At 44.4% G+C, this 19,575-nt stretch overlaps 1 protein-coding gene across 1 annotated transcript in view; it reads left to right on the top strand.

The window, feature by feature from the left end:
- Positions 1-19,313, top strand: part of ADSL (adenylosuccinate lyase) — a 45,128-nt gene extending 25,815 nt beyond the window's left edge. The window contains exons 5-13 of the mRNA XM_065408252.1: positions 11,083-11,254; positions 11,578-11,624; positions 12,135-12,225; positions 13,214-13,283; positions 14,461-14,608; positions 15,470-15,560; positions 16,122-16,211; positions 18,633-18,809; positions 19,181-19,313. Of these exons, the coding sequence (XP_065264324.1) occupies positions 11,083-11,254; positions 11,578-11,624; positions 12,135-12,225; positions 13,214-13,283; positions 14,461-14,608; positions 15,470-15,560; positions 16,122-16,211; positions 18,633-18,809; positions 19,181-19,267 (973 nt within the window). The 3' untranslated portion in view covers positions 19,268-19,313. The remainder of the gene's footprint in view (positions 1-11,082; positions 11,255-11,577; positions 11,625-12,134; positions 12,226-13,213; positions 13,284-14,460; positions 14,609-15,469; positions 15,561-16,121; positions 16,212-18,632; positions 18,810-19,180) is intronic.
- Positions 19,314-19,575: the final 262 nt, after the last annotated feature.

Raw genomic sequence — 19,575 nt, 5'->3', positions numbered from 1 at the left:
AAAGTAAAATTATTAAAATAAGGTAAAGAGTAGAAGCAAAATTCAGAGGACGGGGATAGAGATGGTGAGGAGGGGACCCGTGTAGTTAATAGGATCATTCAGATACTTACAGGAAAGCATCCCATATCTGAGAATTTTTTCTTGGGTATTTCTGTTACAGTATACAATCCTTTTTGTGGTCGCCAAGCTTATTATGTCTGTGCGCTAGTCTTCAATTATTGGCTGCTTTTTGGATTTCCATTTTTGTAGTACTACATGTTTAGCTTGTAACACAATTGTATTTAATAGGAAAAAATTAACTCTGCAGTTAAGTTCTTCCCAAAACATACATGGATAGGAGCATTCCCAGAGTATATGGCTTAAGTTAGCATCTGATGAATTACAGTGCCAGCATTTGTCTGATTTAGCAGCACCTGTTTTGAACAGAGAGAGAGGTCCAATGCTGCCACCATTTTCTGCTGGATTAATCTTAAATGCAGGTTCAAAGAGTAATTCAGAGCATTGGCTAAAATTTGTTTCCATTAGCAGAGAATAACTGGTCTGGTTCCTCCTTCCATTTCTTTTTTAGGGAATCCATGTTTAATTCAAATTTACTGGCCAAGTGTATATATAATGTTGCCATAGGTCTTGGTAATCTGGATAATATTTGGAGAAATTAAAGCAGTTCAGGTGGGCCAGGGTAGCTCAGGCATTGGGGCCAAACAGGTGGGAGATGGCATTTTTGAGTTGGCTACATTGCCACTTCTTAATCTCTAGACCAAAACTTCCTTTTAATATTGTAAAATGGAGGAAAGTATCATTTTCAATAAGTTGATTGATGGTCAAAATCCCTTTCCTAATCCTATCTGGCCAAATGATGGGGTTTCCTTTTTATACAGAGTTTCAAGTTACTTCACATAGAGGCCTTGGTATGTAGAAGGAGGGTAGTCTTTAAATTTCAAAATAGCATGCCAAGTATTTCTGGCTGCCACAACCGTTGGTAATTGCTCTTTAGGGAATTTGTAGTAATCCAAGTGCACCGCATTGGAAAGGGGTAAAGGAGCAACCAATTCTGCCTCCAGCTGGAGCCAATCTTGGGCTGTACAGCACGAAGAACAAGCCACTGTGCTGCTTGGCTAAAAATTATTGCCTTATCATAAAGTGTGAAGTTGGGAAATCTAAACCAACCTGTATTGACGGGGCTGTAATCTTTGTAAGGATGTTCTGGGTTTGTTACCAGCACCTACAAGAAAGACCTGAACATGTTGTCGATTTCAGTAAAATAAAAGGAATATGGAGGGAGGGGAGAATTCAGAATAAAAAGTATCTTGGGAAGGGCATTCATCCCTCCCCCCCCTCGCCCGCCCACCCGAAGGGAGGGGGTAGTGCCTTCCATCTGTTTAAATCGTTTGACTGCATGATTAATGGGGCTAGGTTAACCTTGAGTATGTTTTTAATTTCCTTAGGGAACAAGATGCCAAGCTATCTGAGGTTTGTCTGATGCCATCTAAATGTCCCTATAGGAGAGCTACTTCCAGCTAGATCTAATGAGATCTTCATTGCTTCTGACTTACCCAATTAATCCTGTAGCCAGAGAATTTACCACAGTTATCTATTGTTTGTAATATTTGGAATAGATTGACCTGGGTTTTTAATAAATAGGAGGATGACATCTGCATATAGAAGGATTTTTGTTTGGCCAGAGTTCCTGATTTGATCCATTGAATATCTTGGTGTTCCCTAATTAGTACTGCAAGTGGTTCTAATGCTAGATTGAATGGGAGTGGGGAGAGGGGGCATCTCTGTCTACTTCCCTGAAACAGATCAAAGGTGGGAAATATTACACTGTTTGTTAGGGTACGAGAGTTGGGATTGAAACATAACAGCTATACCCATGAAATAAAGGATTTTCCCAAGCCAAATTTATCCAGGGTAAGAAACAGATATTGCTAGTTCATTCTGTCAAAGGCTTTCTCTGCATTGAGTGAAATGATTGCATCGGAATTTCTAGCATGTTAATGGAATGCCATAATATAAATCAACTGATGTGTTATCTGAACCATGCCTTTTTTAATAAATCCCACCTGATTTGGGGTGAACCTTATCACTTGTTACTTTTTCAAGCCTCTTGGGCAATATTTTTGAAAGTATTTTTATATATCAGTATTGACTAAAGAGATGAGTCTATAGCTTTTGCGCTTCCTTACCCGGTTTAATTAGTACAGTATTTAGTGCTTCCCTCATAGTAGGAGGTAATGTACATTTCTTTAAGGTATCTTTGTAAATGTAGAACAGCTGAGGGACCAGAATTTCTTTGAGACTTTGATCGAATTCTATCAGTAGACAATCAGGGCTCAGGGTCTTGCTGAGACCCATTTCTTTCCTGGCCTTGATTATTTCCTCTGATTGCAAGGGAGAGGCCAGCCTGGCCTGCTGCTCTTCTGAGATTTGTGGGAGGTTAAGAGTTTTAACAACATTATTCAGTTCTTCTGAGTCAGGTGGTAAATCATTATTGAAAAGAGCCTGGTGGAATTTCAAAAATTGATCATTGATCTCTTTGTGATTAGCAATAACCCACCCTTGTTCTGATTTGATTGATACTATTTGGGACTTTGACCTCTCACTTTTAATCTCTATGTAAGAATTTTTCCTACTCTCTCTCCCGATGTTTGTTTGAGTCTAAAAAGAGCAAATTTGGCTTCTGCTGAAGTCAGTCTATTTACTTTATGCTAGGGCTGCCAAGCGATTAAAAAAATTAATTGTGATTAATTGCACCATTAAATAATAATAGAATATAATTTATTTAAATATTTGTGGATGTTTTCTACATTTTCAAATATATTGATTTCAATTACAACACAGAATACTAAGTGTATAGAACTCACTTTATATTTATTTTTTATTACAAATATTTGCACTGTAAAAAACAAAAGAAATACTATTTTTCAATTCACCTAATACAAGTACTGTAGTGCAATCTCTTTATCATGAAAGTTGAACTTTCAAATATAGAATTATGTAAAAAAAAAACTGCATTCAAAAATAAAACAATATCAAACTTTAGTGCCTACAAGTCCACTCAGTCCTATTGCTTGTTCAGACAATTGCTCAGACAAACAAGTTTGTTTATGTTTGCAGGAGATAATGCTGCATGTTTCTTGTTCACAATGTCACCTGAAAGTGAGAACAGGCGTTCGTTCACATGGCACTGTTGCAGCCGGCGTCTCAAGATATTTACATGCCAGATGCACATGTCCCTTCATGCTTCATCCACCATTCCAGAGGACATGCGTCCATGCTGATGATAACAATCCAAAGCAGTGTGGACCGATGCATGTTCATTTTCATCATCAGAGTCAGATGCCACTAGCAGAAGGTTGATTTTCTTTTTTCGTGGTTTGGGTTCTGTAGTTTCTGCATCCGAGTATTGCTCTTTTAAGACTTCTGAAATCATGCTCCACACCTCATCCCTCTCAGATTTTGGAAGGCACTTCAGATTCTTAAACCTTGGGTCAAGTGCTGTAGTTATCTTTAGAAATCTCACATTGGTACCTTCTTTGAGTTTTGTCAAATCTGCAAAAGTGTTCTTAAAATGAACATGTGGTGGGTCATCATCCGAGACTAGTATAACATGAAATATATGGCAGAATGCGCGTAAAACAGAGCCGCAGATATGCAATTCTCCCCCAAGGAGTTCAGTCACAAATTTAATTAACGCATTATTTTTTTAACGAGCGTCATCAGCATGGAAGCCTGTCCTCTGGAATGGTGCCGAAGCATGAAGAGGCATATGAATGTTTAGCATATCTGGCACGTAAATACCTTGCAATGCCGGTTACAAAAGTGCCATGCGAATGCCTGTTCTCACTTTCTGGTGACAATGTAAATAAGAAGGGGGCAGCATTATCTCCCGTAAATGTAAACAAACTTATTTGTCTTAGTGATTGGCTGAACAAGAAGTAGGACTGAGTGGACTTATAGGCTCTAAAGTTTTGCATTGTTTTGTTTTTTAGTGCAATTTTATGTAACAAAAAAAATCTACTTTCGGATGAGAAAAGCCACTTTCATGGGACTATGTTAGGAGCTTGCCCCCACCCTGCGGTGCAAGGACACGAGATTGAGAGCTGCCCTGCCAGTGGAGAAGCGGGTGGCTATTGCAATCTGGAAGCTGGCAACTCCAAACAGCTACCAGTCGGTCACAAACCAGTTTGGAGTGGGAAAGTCGACCACTGGAATCGTGTTGATGCAAGTTTGCAAGGCCATTAATCGCATCCTACTCAGAAGAACCGTGACTCTGGGTAACGTGCAGGAAATAGTGGATGGCTTTGCACAAATGGGGTTCCCTAACTGTGGAGGGGCGATAGATAGGACGCTCATTTCTATTCTGGCACCACCCCACCTAGGATCCGAGTACGTTAATCGGAAGGGGTATTTCTCTATGGTTCTCCAGGCGCTTGTGGATCACAGTGGGCGTTTCAGTGACATTAACACAGGCTGGCCCGGAAAGGTGCATGACGCACGCATCTTTCGGAACACTTGGCTGTTCAGGAAGATGCAGGCCGGGACTTTTTTCCCAGAGCGGAAGATCACGGTAGGGGAAGTTGAAATGCCCATTGTGATCCTTGGAGATCCCGCTTACCCGTTAATGCCGTGGCTCATGAAACCCTACACAGGGAGCCTTGACAGCAGCAAGGAACGGTTCAACTACAGGCTGAGCCAGTGCCGAATGACTGTGGAGTGTGCCTTTGGCCGTTTAAAGGCCCGCTGGCGATCTCTGTATGGGAACCTGGACTTGGCCGAAAACAGCATCCCCGCAGTTATAACCGCGTGCTGTGCCCTCCATAATATTTGTGAAGGGAAGGGTGAAAGCTTCACTCAGGCATGGACCTCCGAGGTTCAACACCTGGAGGCTGAATTTGCACAGCCAGAGAGCAGGGCTATTACAGGGGCCCAGCGCGGGGCTGCAAGGATTAGGGATGCCTTGAGGGAGCAATTTGAGGCTGAAAACCAGCAGTGATATCTGGTGCCCTGCACGGGAGTGAAGTGCAGTAGTTCCAATCTTTAGGAATCAGTGTTTGCTAAGCAGACTTGCAGTGCCTGTTTATTTCCTGGGCTAAGGAGTCTTTTACTTTATGCAATAATAAAGAATGTTTTCAAAGCCAAAAAATCCATTTATTGAAAAGAAACAAGGGGGTGGAGTGGGGAACGGTACAATCACAGATTCGCGTATGTCCTGTCTGGTGTGCTGTGCAGTGAGTGCTGCACTTCAGGATAGCTATACTGCATGGTGATGGGGGCTGAGTGCAGAGGGTAAGGGTCATGGTTTTCAGGGCTGGGTGGTGAAGATACTGGTGTTGGAGGCAGTGGGTGGCGTGAAGAACACGGAAGTTGGAGAAAGTGGGTTGGAGGTGACAGTGGGGCACAACGGAAAGAGTTTTGGGACAAGGGCTGTGGGGGGGGGGGGCGTTTGCGGTACTGCTCCTCTTTCTGCATGGCTACCAGCTCCTGGATAGCGTCTGCTTGGCGCTCCAGGATGCTTATGAGCCTATCGGTGCTTCGCTGCCGGTGCGTGGTGCTTTGCCGCCGGTGCGCTGCATTTTCCTGGCGGATCCTGCTTTCTCTCTCCCTCCAGTTCTGTGCTTTCTCATTCTCTTTAATACATTGCCGCATCACTTCTTGCAGCATGTCTTCTTTGCTTTTTCGCGGTCTTTTCCTGAGTCTTTGCAGTCTCTGAGCAGGCGATAAGAGGGACGGCTGAGGTCTCAAGGTTGATGCAGCTGTATAGGCAAAATGCAACATTTAACAGAGGCAGCATTGTTTATACCAGACAGAGTAATGATTCCCCCCGCACTTAAGGAGTAGAAAACACACAGGGTCTACACAATAACATAATTTTCCCGTCCGAAACAGAGCACACATCCCATGGGAGCCTCAAAATGGTGAGTAAGGGGGACTGATTGTTTCAGGGCTGCGCTGTCCTCTGGGTTTCTGTGCCTTGGGGAGAGCCAACAGCTTCAGGGGGCACCTACACTGAACACTGTCCCAACATTTTCCACAGGAGTTCGTCCTGGACGATATCTCGCTGCTGAGGGTGACCTGGGAAGCAAGGGAGGGTCTTCTACTGCAATGCGGCTTCCGCCCTGGCCCATATGCAGCTTGCCTGTGTGCAGCAATGGTCCCCTCACCGCACAGTGGCGCAGACACGTTAGCCTGGCTGGGACAAGGACCACGGTGGCTCTCCCGATAAACCTGCGCAAGTGCATTGCACACGTTCTGGATGAGACATTCGAGGAGATTACCGAGGCCGATTACCGCGATGTGATAAACCACATCAATGCACTATTCCGCATCTAGGCATGCATGCCTAACCCTCCTCTCCCAAAGAGCCCGCACCGAAAAAATTCCTTCCTGGAAAAAAAAAAAACCCGCTTACCGGGAACCTGCTCTTCTGTTTGTCCTCCACCAAGTACCGGCCGCTGCGACTGGCTACCTTCCTCCTGGCTCGAGAAGAGCTCCTGGCTGCATGGCTCCAGGGATTCCGGGATGTCTCCATCTGGCCCACCACCATCACTCCCGTTTTCCTCCTCCTCCTCCCCCCCCCCAGCTCTGAAGTGTCTATGGTGGTGCTCGGAGTGGAGGTGGGGTTAACCTCAAGTATCACATCCAGCTCTTTGTACAATCGTCAGGTCGCGGGGGGAGCACCCGAGCGGCCGTTTGCGTTGCGGGCTTTGCGGTAGGCACTCCGCTGCTCCTTCACTTTAATCCTGCACTGCAGGGGGTCCCGGTCATGGCCTCTTTCCATCATGTCCTTTGATACCTTCCCGAAGGTATCGTAATTCCTATGGCTGGAGCGCAGCTGGGACTGTACAGCTTCCTCCCCCCAAACACTGATGAGGTCCAGCAACTCGCCATTGCTCCATGCTGGGGCTCGCTTGGCGCGTGGAGGCATGGTCACCTGGAAAGATTCGCTGATAGCACTCCACACCATGCCAGGCTGAGCAAACAGGAAGGGGATTTTTAAAATTCCTGGGGAATGTAAAGGGTGGGTCACATGGTTGGTTACCTGAGGCCAGGGCAGTAGAGTTTGAACTGATGACCAGAGTGGCTAGAACAGGCATTGTGGGATACTGCCGAATAATTCTGGAGGCCATTCACAGTGCATTGGGCGGCCACGCTGGCGCCGCAGCGCGGCAGAAGCAGCGCAATACTCGCTGTTCCTCTCGGAGAGGTGGAGTACATGCAGTGCTGCAACCACGGAGATACAGCGCTGCAAATGCCTTGCCAGTGTGGACGGGGAGTGAGTTACAGCTCTGGGGGAGCCTTTACAGCGCTGTAACTCGCAAGTGTAGCCAAGGCCTTAGGGTAGATCAGGATCTCTGTGGCGTGTTATTTGTTTTGAAAAATAAAATTTCTTCAGTGACATAGTTCTGAAAATGTTTATCTTTCAAAAGACAAAAGTACAGTCTCCATCTTCTACAAGTCCAGTTTGTGTTGGGAGGGGAAGATTGTAGTAACCCTGGTGCATGATCAGAGATCATGATAGACTTGATTTCGTTATTAAGCAGTGAGTACACCAGAATCATAGAAATTATTAAGAAATCTGTGTGTGAATATGTGGAATGTGGGGAGGGAAAAAAAAGCAAAATCCTTCGTTTTGGCATTCTGCAACCAACATACATCTTTTAACCCCAATTCTTCCATATAATCTTCTGTAATGTTTCTAGTATGTGATTGTATATGCTCGGGCTGGCCTCACTTATCTAAAAAAGTGTCCGACAGCTCATTAAAATCTCCTGCTATGATGATTGATTCTAGTGGGATATTAATTAATTTTGGAAAAAAACTTGTTTAAAAACATTTGGATCATCTTTATTTGGTCCATATAAATAATCATACAATAATTAGGGTATATATAGACAGTCAGAGATCATAGCCTTCACCACCAAAAATCTAACTTCCTCATCTTTATTTACATCTAGAATTTGTAAATCGAGTCTTTTGTGAAACACTATTGCTAGGCCTTTGACTGTGGAGGAGAAATTGTTAAACATCCATTCTCTCCTAAATTTCTTTGCCTCCAAGCCATTAAGGTGGGTTTTCTATAGGAAGATAATATCTGCTTTCATTGTTTTTGGATGAGTGATAATTCTTTTTCTTTTTAATGGATGATTGACCCTTTTGATGTTCCAAGAAACACAATATATAATATTAGCCACAAAGAATGCTTTTAGGTCAAATATCTCTCTATCAGGGGCCCGAATAGTGTCATTGCTTGGGCTATTGTTAATTCCAGATCTAGGAAAGTTATATCTGAGTTCCCCTCACCGCACCAGGGACATGAAAGGGAATGGAAAGGGGACAGGGTGAGACAGATCAGGAAAGCTAAAAGATAGAAAAATTGAGAAAAAGAAATGAAGTGATCAATGTTTTCCAAGGTTCACTTAAAAAAATACGTAACTTAGGTCCTGTTTCAGTTTGAATAAGTCCAGGAGGATTACAAGGGGGTGGCCTTGTCACTCACTTAACCCTCCCTGCCCCCAACAAAACAAAACAAAACACTCAGGATATAATTGGATTCTCTCTAATTCTTTTAAAGAAGAAATATTTCATCTCAAGGGAGGGCATGGTTTCTGGGGGAAGAAGGTTAGCATCTAAACTTAACAAGTCTATAGTAGATATATAAGAAAGTTATACAAATTGTTTAAATAATCATATTCTGACATATCTGGATTATCTGCACATGAGTTCAGTAGCAGGACAGTTCTGCTTAAGCTTTTCCCACTATAGCTTTGTCCATGTTGGATTATAGTGTGAATTCCATTGCCCAATAGTTAATTACATCAGCAATGTAAATCAGCATAACATGTATTTCAACTCATTTTCCAAAAATAAAAACTAAAGAAAAGAACCTGAACTAATATTACTGAAAAAACTGACACTCATACTAACACATTATCAATAATTTGGTAAATCATACCCAGCAATAATAACTATTCTTGGATAGCATTTTAGAAGATCACATTTCTTTATAGTAGGGGAATTGAAAAGATTCATCATTAAACTGAAATCTTCATTACATTGTTTAGATCTGGAATCTCTCACAAGTGTAGGTTTAGGGGAAATGGATTGAATATTTCCAGATTTACTATAAACTTGAAATACAGAAAATTAGATGGGGATGAAAGAAAGTAAAATCGTTGAGGGAAGGCGGGGGTTGGAAAAAGTTCCAGGGGGAGGGAAACAAAATCACATGTCTCTGTTGAGCCTTGCCAATCCACAAGTGTAAAGAGTCCCTGCATCTGGTGAAGTCGTTTACTTGGAGTCAGGGTCTCAAAGGTGGGTGTACCCCAGTGCACTGGAATCATGAGGGACAGGGGGGTAGGGTAGATGCAGGCAAAACAGGTGTGTCCCTATTGTAGCACTCCAACTTCCCAACAGCAGCAGCTGGAACCCAGCTGCTTCCTGAATCCAGCTGGAGGGCCAGCAGGGGCATAATTCAGTCAAAGATGAGATCCTTGTTCGCACCATCTTGCTCCCCAGCTGTTTCCCTGTGAAACCAGGGAACATCAAAGAAGTGACACCAGGGAAGGAGGAGATAAAATGGTGGATTTGCCCTGTACAGTTTGTTAGATTGAGAACTGAATTCCACCACTGCAGTAACTGATCTGGTAATGTTGTTTTATTGCATCCTGGCTGTATCTTCTATGGCGTATAGTGGGATCAGATACCTGTCAGCTGCTTCTGCTGTCACAAAACTAAGCATCTTATCTTATCTTCCCTTTTAATGTTGAAAGTAGCCTGGAAGAAGATGAAGTAGTCCAAACCCAATCCTTTGGCTAGTGCCCTTGATCTATTGAATGTAGTCCTCTTTTCCACCATGTCCTTGGTGTAATCCAGGAAGATCATCAGCCTGTGTCACTTTCATATTAGGTTTTTCAGTTCAGAGGCTTTTTTAAGAATGAGTTCCTTAATATTGCATGTTTAAAATCTTACAATTCTGGCTTGGGGCTTTGCATTTGGAGAGGGTTTGGATGCAAAGGAGAGGTGGGCTCTCAGTATCTAAGTTCTGATCAGGGAGAAGAGAGAGAAGCACTGGCATCATGGTGGGTAAAAATTCCACAGGTCTCCCTTTTCCAGCCCTTGTGGGAAACCTACAATTCTCAGGATTTTCTCCTTGATCTTCCCTTGAGATAATTAACCTTACTTGCAGTGTGTTAATAGTTTTTTCCTGTTGCTTTGGGTTATAGTTGTGCAGACTGTGTCTTCTAGCAAGGAGATTCTAGCTTCCTCTAGTCTTAATGCCAAGCTTTGCAAATTAGCTTGATGTGTGCTAGTAACATATTTGATCTCACTTATATCTTCAGATAGGTTTCTTAAAATAGTCTGTTCACTCAATTTGTTTTAGCTAGTCCACAATTTCATCTTGTCTCAGAGGGGTGGTCTCTCCCTGGTCAGCCATTTTGGCTGCAAGAGGACTGTCTGACCACTTCTGCTTTTTAGGATGTTACAGGAAGTCTGGAGGTGGACCAGCATCCTTAATGGTATTAAATTTAAAGAGTTGTGGAATAAGGGAGGGGGAGGGATAGCTCAGTGGTTTGAGCATTGGCCTGCTAAACCCAGGGTTGTGAGTTCAATCCTTGAGGGGGCCACTTAGGGATCTGGGGCAAAATCAGTACTTGGTCCTGCTAGTGAAGGCAGGGGGCTGGACTTGATGACCTCTCAAGGTCCCTTCCAGTTCTAGGAGATAGAATATCTCCATTAATTTAAAAAAAGATCTAATGAATATTAGATTTAAAGAAGCTATTCACTTGCTGATGGTTGTGTGTTTCAGGAGGTGGGGCATGGTGTGGCATAGTTTTGCAGCTCCTTTCCCCTAGTGGCTCCCAGATGTCCGTATATTTAGCTTTTAAATCTCTTCTCCATAAACTGGGCCTTTCAGCTCCTTCGTTACCGTCTCTTCTCTCCGACCCTTCAGATTCGAAAGGAAGGAGTCATGATGGTTCTCGTTACAGTGGTATCTTGAGTGCCTGCCTTCCTAGCGAGGCTGTGCAAAGTCTGTGTGCAGGTGGTGACACAATGACAATCTGCCTTGCTTACTCTCAGGCCTGCACAGCTAACCACAGTGGGGAAACGCTGCTGCCTGTGGATCCAGGACCTGTGCATGGACCTGCGGAACCTGGAGCGGGCTCGAGACGACTTGCGATTTCGTGGTGTGAAAGGCACCACTGGCACCCAGGCCAGCTTCTTGCAGCTGTTTGAGGGAGATCATGATAAAGTGAGTCATCAATCCAGTGATCAAAATTCCCAGTAAGCGGGTTGAGAAGATGACTTGTGGGGGAGGAGAGGGTCTGGGGTCGAATAAGCATGGACACTGTGGGTCACTATGAAGGTTCATTGGCAGAGCTCTGGGAGAGCAGAATTGTAATAGTGGGGGTGCTTCAGGACAGGGTTGAGGTGTGCTTGCAGAGCTCTTAGTGTGTTCAGAAGGGAGGGGGAGTTGAAGCCTTTACATTTTGGTCCTCTGTCAGTATCCCTTAGCCCTGCATGTTTGACACTTCAGTCACTACGTTCTGAGGTTCCTATCTGTTTTCTCCTGAGGTGGAGGAGCTGGACAGGCTGGTGACTGTGAAGGCGGGATTTAAGCGGTAAGTAAAAAGCTTGCTTACCTTGAACTCTAAAATATGCTGAGGAGAATTAATAGCCTGACACCTTCTCCCACTGTCCGCAGCAACACAAGTTCTTCTATCCAGCTAACTAATTTCCATTCAGTTGGGCTCACATTTAGAAAGCACTTTCACCTGGTTCTGTTCCTTTCCAACCCACACTCCACAATGCAGCTCTGTGAAGGAAACTCCACCTCTCGGCTAGGTCTCTGTTTCTACTTCTCTCCCTTACACTTTTTTCACTCTGTCAAAGTATGGGCTACTGTTCTTCCTCCCCTGTCTCTACCTGCCTGCATGCCAGCCCAAGGAGCACAGGAGCGTGAATCAAGTGTCCCACTAGTGTGAATGAGAAGCCAGGAAGTCAAGTGAAGTATTGCAGGTGTTAGCCAGGCAGAGCTCTGCAGCATGGTGCCCCTGCAGAGCGCATACTCACTCAGTCCTATTTTAATGGTGCTTGTGTCTGGAGGGCTTTATCTTTGTTTTTGTTTCCAGAGCTTATCTTGTCACAGGGCAGACCTACAGCCGCAAAGTGGATGTTGAAGTCCTATCTGTGCTAGCCAGTCTAGGGGCATCCATACACAAGGTGAGGTCCCTGTCTCCAAACTCAGTATGGAAGGGGAAGGGAAACATTGTCAATCTGAGGAGGTTGGGGAGGGAGATCCTGGTGCAGAACACTTTCCGCAGGAAACATGAGTTGGAGTTGAGTGCTTAACTGTTCTCTGCTCTACCAGACTAATTCTTCACTGGATGTTTTGTCTCAGATATCAGAGCACCAGGAGAGATCCCATACCTGATTTCTTACTTGAGGGTGGTGCAAAGGGCGATTAAAATGAATTCACGTAGAAAGACCCTATGGGGGGAGATCCCAAGCAAGATAGCAATCAAATTTGTGTTAAAGCTAATCCAGTTAGAATAAATGCCCTCCCTAATGGAACATATTTTAAAATCTCACCATTTCCTCCCCCAGTACGTTCCTCATGAAGATAAGTCCTTGTGGGATTTTTCCTTTCTTTGATTATCCCCACACCCTCCCTTGCCTGCACTTCCAACCTGTGGTCTTATTTAGACTGTATGTTCTCTGGTCAGTGAACGTTTCAGTGTTTAAGCACAATGTAGACTTAAATGGTGTATCAAAGTTTACTAATTTATCTTCTCTCCCTTGGCTGTTCATGGAATCCTGTCATATCTCAGTAGGACAAACATCCCTTCCCTCTTCCCCATTCTTTTGACTTGAGCTTTTTAAGTATAAATTAGGAAGTTTCAGAAAAATTGCAACCCCTGTGGAAATTGGCCTCTATCATTTCTGAGGTGCTACCCTGTCCAGAAACCTGATTGCAGCTCTCTGGTTGTGTAATGTGGATACAGATGTGATTAATTTGTAATATAGATTGAACCTTAATTTTTTCATAAGAAGGCTAAAGCCTTAATTTTGGAGTTGCTCACTTTTTGAAGGGAATTATTCTCTCTTCCCCCAAGCTACTCCATGGACATAGACACACAGTGTCCCCAGGCACACTACCTAGTACCTGTGAGAACAGCTTTGTTCATTTGCTCTTGTTGCTTTTTCTTAGATCTGTACTGACATCCGCCTTCTGGCCAACCTCAAGGAGATAGAGGAGCCTTTCGAGACAGACCAGATTGGTAAGGGTGGCAGACATTGGTTCATGATGCGTGTTCCAGTTAGCTTATCTTTTCATTGGCCTTGTGATCGCCTCACCAGCACCTTCTTCCCAGCAACAATAGTGATGTCACTGGCATAAATTGCTTTTAATTAAAAAGTTTAATTTTTTTAATCTATCTTTGCCTGCACACTTTAGGTCTAACGATTCATTAACAAACAAAATCCAATTTTGTCCCAAATAAGTCAAAGTGCAGAAATAATAATGCCCTTGCTCCCCACCCCAGCATAGATAAGGGACTGATTCTGAAAGGAGTGGTGCACTGTCCACTCCCATTAAAGTTAATTGGCTCAGTATTGCTGTCATTTGTATATTAACAAACTTGGAAGAGTAAAACCAGGCTGGAGCCTTGTACTGAAAGAGGTCCCTGATGTAGCTGTGATGTATATAGAGAAGGGGAGAGAATTCCAGACCTGTGAAGCCAGAACTGAGAAGGCCCAGTCACCCAAGTTGGTGTTGTAGGATGAGTCAGCATTTTTGATCCTCACCCATGTCAGTTACCTCAGCCATACTAGAGTGACAGGCTTTTTAAATATTGACAGGTCACTTTTTAAATATTGAACCCTCAGACTTTCAGTCACTGTCGCTGCAGGTTGCTAACTTTCATGGGTAGGCCATTGAGCAGAAGTGCGAAATACAGCACACTAAAGTAGCTCAGCCTCATTTCTTTCTTTTATATTGATAAAGTAATCTTGCAGAGTTAGGAGTTAAGGCCCCCACTTTCTTCCCTGCAAGTACAGATATAGTTCTGGTTCGGTGGGCGGGGAGGTGGTTTCGAAAAGACCTGCATAGTATGATGCAGTGCTGGTCCCAGAATATTAGAGAGACAAGGTGGGTGAAGCAATATCTTTTATTGGACCAACTTCTATTGGTGAGAGAGAGACAAGTTTTTGAGCTTGAAGAGCTCAGTATAAGCTCGAAAGCGTCTCTCTTTCACCACACAAATTGGTCCAATAAAAGATATTACCTCTCCCACCTTGTGTCTCTGCATAGTATGAATCAGTCTGAAAAGTGAACAATGGATTTTTTTCTCTCTTGGGAAGGCCAGTATCTTTGATTTCTCCTCTTCTGTGTGTTTTGTCTCCTGCCCTCTTTTTATCATCTTCTCTTTTACCACCCCATATTTTTCTTGCCTGCAGGTTCCAGCGCCATGCCTTACAAGAGGAATCCAATGCGTTCAGAGCGCTGCTGCAGCCTGGCTCGCCACCTGATGACTCTGGTCCTGAATCCACTCCATACAGCCTCCGTGCAGTGGTTTGAGCGCACCTTGGATGACAGCGCAAACAGGTCCATTCACGTGCTCCACAGCTGGCCAGGGGGAGGGTAGTGAGCAGAGAAACCCTAGTTATTGATGAAATAAAGGAAGAGGCTGACTCTAGAGGGTTAAACTGGTTTGGGGTAAATGTTCTCCTCTCACTCAATGCAGTGGTTAGAAAGTGCTTGTAGGGAACAGCACACTGACATATTTAGAATATGGTATTTTTAATTTACACCCCTCAATTCTGAATCTCATGCTGGCAGACACCACTTTATGAAAAACAACATCATTAGAGGACATTGGGAGCCCAGCAACAGAGGCTGTAGACTGGCTTCTCTCTTTGAGTGAGGCAATAATCAGAAAGAACAGGAGTACTTGTGGCACCTTAGAGACTAACAAATTTATTAGAGCATAAGCTTTTGTGGGCTACAGCCCACTTCTTCGGATGCATCCGAAGAAGTGGGCTGTAGCCCACGAAAGCTTATGCTCTAATAAATTTGTTAGTCTCTAAGGTGCCACAAGTACTCCTGTTCTTTTTGCGGATACAGACTATCACGGCTGCTACTCTGAAACCTGCAATAATCAAAGTTTTACACAGTAAAGGTCCTCTGAAAAGGAGAACAGCAGTACTTGGGAATGGTGCAGTAGCCATGGGTAAGGGTAACACACTGCTCTTCTTGTCCTGGCCTGTCCCAGCAGCACATGCTGTAGGTTGCTCCTAGCTTCCCCAGTTCTGGCCTATCCCAGCAGGAAGTGCCTATAAGGAATAGTTCTGGCTGTTGGGAAGGGGAGTTGCCATCTAGAGAGACATGTGCAGGTACTAGGGGTTGAGTTAGGCTGCCTCATCCTTTTTTGCTCACCCAGACACCCTGGTTACATCTGTTTCACAGGCGTGTGTGTCTGGCTGAGGCTTTCCTCACAGCTGACATCATACTGAGCACGCTGCAGAATATCTCCGAAGGATTTGTGGTGTATCCCAAGGTAAAGTAACAGAACTTGCATGCAGTCCTGAATCCCCGTTAGCACTGCGGGCCTGCAGAAGAAGCCATCCCACTCAGAGCATTGAATTCTTATCTGCGGGCTCAGTGAATATTCCTAAGGGCTGCAGAGCCAAGCTGTCCAGTTTCTCACCATGGCACTTTTCTTTGCAATACAAAAATCAGAGGGCTCTTGAAGAAATTAAAATGCCACAAACTTAAAACAGATCAAAGAAAATACTGTTTTCTGAGGTATACGACTAACTTGTGGAACTTGCTGCCACGGGATATGGTTGAACCAGCCCTTACTAAGATTCAAGAAAGTGTAGGCAATTACATGAATGTGACTCACACCTGCAGTAACATTAGCTAGGATAAAATTTCAACATTTCAGTCTTACTATGTTTATTTCTAGACTGGGTCTGGAAAAGGTGGCTTTTGTTTTGTTTTTCCCCATTGTACAATTTGGGGCATCATGGGGCAGGGGTACGGCAGGAAATACCTGATCAGATCTACTGATTGTCCACTCCAGTGTGGTAGTGCCTGTTTCTTTTCGTTTTTTTAGGTGATTGAGAGGCGGATACGACAGGAGCTGCCCTTCATGGCCACAGAGAATATCATCATGGCCATGGTGAAAGCAGGGGGTAATCGCCAGGTATGTATCCAATTAGGAGGGTCTGATGCTCACTGCCAGGCATCATACTCTTGAGGAATGGGGGTATATAAAAGTTCGGAATTATTTTCCCTCTCTCCCTTGTCAACTCCTTGGTCTACCAGAGCTGTTAATCTTATGATTATGCTGCAGGGCCAGTCTTCTCCCAGTCGTTTGGGAAGGGAGCAGCTTGGGGGAATTCTTATTCATTGTTAGAAGCTCTGTGGGGGAGATATCTATCCACCTACGATATAGCGAGCTGTCCATTATTTATTACATTAGATTATGACAGCAGATTGTAATTCTTAATTGTTTGTTGCAAAGGCACCTAGTGCAGGATGGATGATTGTTAATGGAACAAGTTTGACAAATTGAATATCTTTTGTATATGAAAACACTGGGGGAAATCACTGCTATAATGAAGATGCTAAATAAGGCTGTACTGAATGCCCATCCAGGTGACACCTCACTAGCTACCTGCCCCACAAAATCAATATGTGCTTTTTTCATTACTCATTATGATCCTTCCTCCAGTTTTAATCTAGGAGACAGGCTTCATATCAGACCCATTTGATTTGAGTCTCTGTCTCACAGCGAGTGTTACTGAATATTCTAATACAATCCAAGCACCAGGACTGTGTATTCCCATCATCACTAGCTTTGGTAGTTCAGTCTAAATCAGGTAATCAGCTTGCTTGGCAGGATTCATTCTTAATAAATTCATGCTGCCTATATTTCCACTTGCCTATAGACAGTAATTTCCCCCTAAATATTAGTTTCATCGTTTTATTATTGACAGAAATTAGACTTGCAGGTTGGTAACAATGGGTGGGATTTTCAGGTTGTTTAAGTGAGTTCGGAGCTTTCAATGGAACTTGTGTTCCTAACTCACTTAGACACTCCTGAACACTCCTCCCCTCCAGTATAGCTTGGGCCAGTGTACTTGCTTTTTGTAACTTAAATTTGGTAACTTAATTCCCTTAAGAGGCTGTTTAATTGCAATGTAGACGTCTGGGCTCTGGCTAGAACCCGGGCTCTGGGACCCTCCCTCCCGGCAGGGTCCTAGAACCCAGGTTCCAGGCGAAGTCCAAACATCTACACTGCAATTAGACAGCCCTGCAAGCCTGAGTCAACTGACATGAGCCAGCCCTGGGTTTTTAATTGCAGTGTAGACATACCCTTGGAGTTAACTTTATTCTTATTTATTAGTGAGCCTTCCTTCTCTCTAGTACTATTTAGTTAGTTATAGTTAGATACAGTTATAATAAAATCTCCTGTTGTTCCCATTAACTCCTTTGACTAACTTTAACTTGTTCTGCTTTTGTGCTATCTTTAATCCAAATGGTCTCCCACAGATCCTACCAAGGGTGATCTTCTCTTTCCAAGCTAGGGGATGGGGACTCATTTGCTTACATGGTGCTGGCAACATCACCCTCACCTCTGGACCCCATAGAGAGTGCTCTATAGATCTGCGGTGGGGAACTGAGCGGTCCACTGGAGGAGCAAGTGGGCCATTGGCAGCATGGGGGTGGGAAGGGCATTAATAAAAAATAATGCATTTTAGGGTTCTGGGAAAGCACAGCCGGTGGAGTCTCTGTTGACATGGCTCCAGTGGAGCTACATGGGTGGGGATCAGGGATCAGTGTGGAGGTACAGGGTCTTTATGCAGACACCCCTGCCTGCCATTGGTTTCCCTAGGTTTGGAGACTGGCTGGCACAGCCTTTTCCATTCAGGGGCATCTCTTTAAGGAAATCCTTATGGCTGTTACCTCCCCCAGTGCCCAATCCTGTAGGATTTTCCTTGGGAGGGGATATTTTGGGCCCTTGTTTTTTTCCAAATAAACCTTAACTCACTTCGGGTAACTACGTTCTCCCTGCTTGCTAAGACGGACAGTTTTCTTCTCTTCCTTTCCAAACTTGTGAATGTTTTGTGCTGTTCAACTCCTGCAATGTACCCTGCACCTCAGGGGCAATTAGTGGTGGATAAGGAATTCCTGCATGCCCAGTTTATAGAATGCTTTGGGAACAGTCATGATGATTTTCCAGCAACAGACCATAGATGGGTTAGAATTACTAAAAGTATCCCACAGTGTGTCCCCAAGGAAGGGCTTGAGGAAGTGGAAAGAGTTCCACCATCTTATTTTGTGGGTGTAGTGTAATTAAACAAGGAATGTATTTATAATTCAGACCCTTAACCTCAGGGGGGAAAATTTAAAGGATGCACCATGCAGCGCATGCGTGCGCACACTGTGCTGTGATGATATGGTGATTGGCCTCAAATAGCTATGATACAAACTTTAGCTGTTTCATTCCTATGCTATGCGATACAACAGCCTTTGACCCACCTCTACCCTCCATGCACCAGTGAGTCAGCTGGCTTGAGGTGTGCTGTCAGTAATGTGATGATGCCTCTCTTCCCCCTAGGATTGCCATGAGAAGATACGCATTCTTTCCCAGCAGGCAGCTGCTGTTGTGAAACAGGAAGGGGGGGATAATGACCTCATTGCTCGGATCCGTGCTGACCCCTACTTCAGCCCCATCCAGGGACAACTGGAGAGCCTCTTGGAGCCCACCTCCTTCACTGGACGTGCTTCCCAGCAGGTGAGGTTGCGGGAAGCAGCTTAAGATGTTATGGGGCATCATGCCATAAATTATCCAAACCATGTCCCTTTATGTGTCTGAGACAATCCGCTTTCTGTATCTCTGCCCTTTCCATTACAGGATTGGATCTCTGCCCATTCTTCTAAAGGAAGGAAGGGTTACCATTTTCTTAGCTACATAAGGCATTCCTTCCCTTTTCTGTCCATCTCAATTGCCTTCTATCTCCCCCATAGTCTTTGATCCTTGATGTGCTGGGTGACTGGGTGCATCTGTGAGACTGAGACCCTGGGGCCACAAGTTGGAGCTGAATGAAGCACAGAGAGGAACCCATTTATTTTTCTAACCTTCCCTTCCTCTTTCCCCTTGAGCAGGTGGCGAGGTTCCTGAAGGAGGAAGCTCGCCCAATGCTGACCCCGTACCAAAGCAAGATGGGTGTGAAAATGGAGCTGGCACTTTAGGCTGGGCTTGTGGATGTATAGGGGTGTGAGTGATATTAAAAGCCTTAATAAACCAAATCTATTTACTGTGTCTATACTTGTCGGTGTCTGTACCCTCGGTGTGACATAGCCATCCCAGGGCTCACACTCGCGCTCCCCAGATGTGTGGTGGCACTGCTTGTTCTGGGTCTGCTGTATAGCCAGCCAGACAGCCTCCCTCTCCTTTGTGCTGGGGTTGCTGGGAGGAGGTTGGCATAATGCCCACATTTGTTCTGGTTTTGCAATGACCAAACTAGGGTGACAATTCCATCACACACATTCTCCTCTCC

This window comes from Emys orbicularis, chromosome 1 (genome assembly GCF_028017835.1).
Source record: "Emys orbicularis isolate rEmyOrb1 chromosome 1, rEmyOrb1.hap1, whole genome shotgun sequence".
NCBI classification, from domain to species: domain Eukaryota; kingdom Metazoa; phylum Chordata; order Testudines; family Emydidae; genus Emys; species Emys orbicularis.
This window is presented reverse-complemented; position numbering and strand designations above follow the sequence as displayed.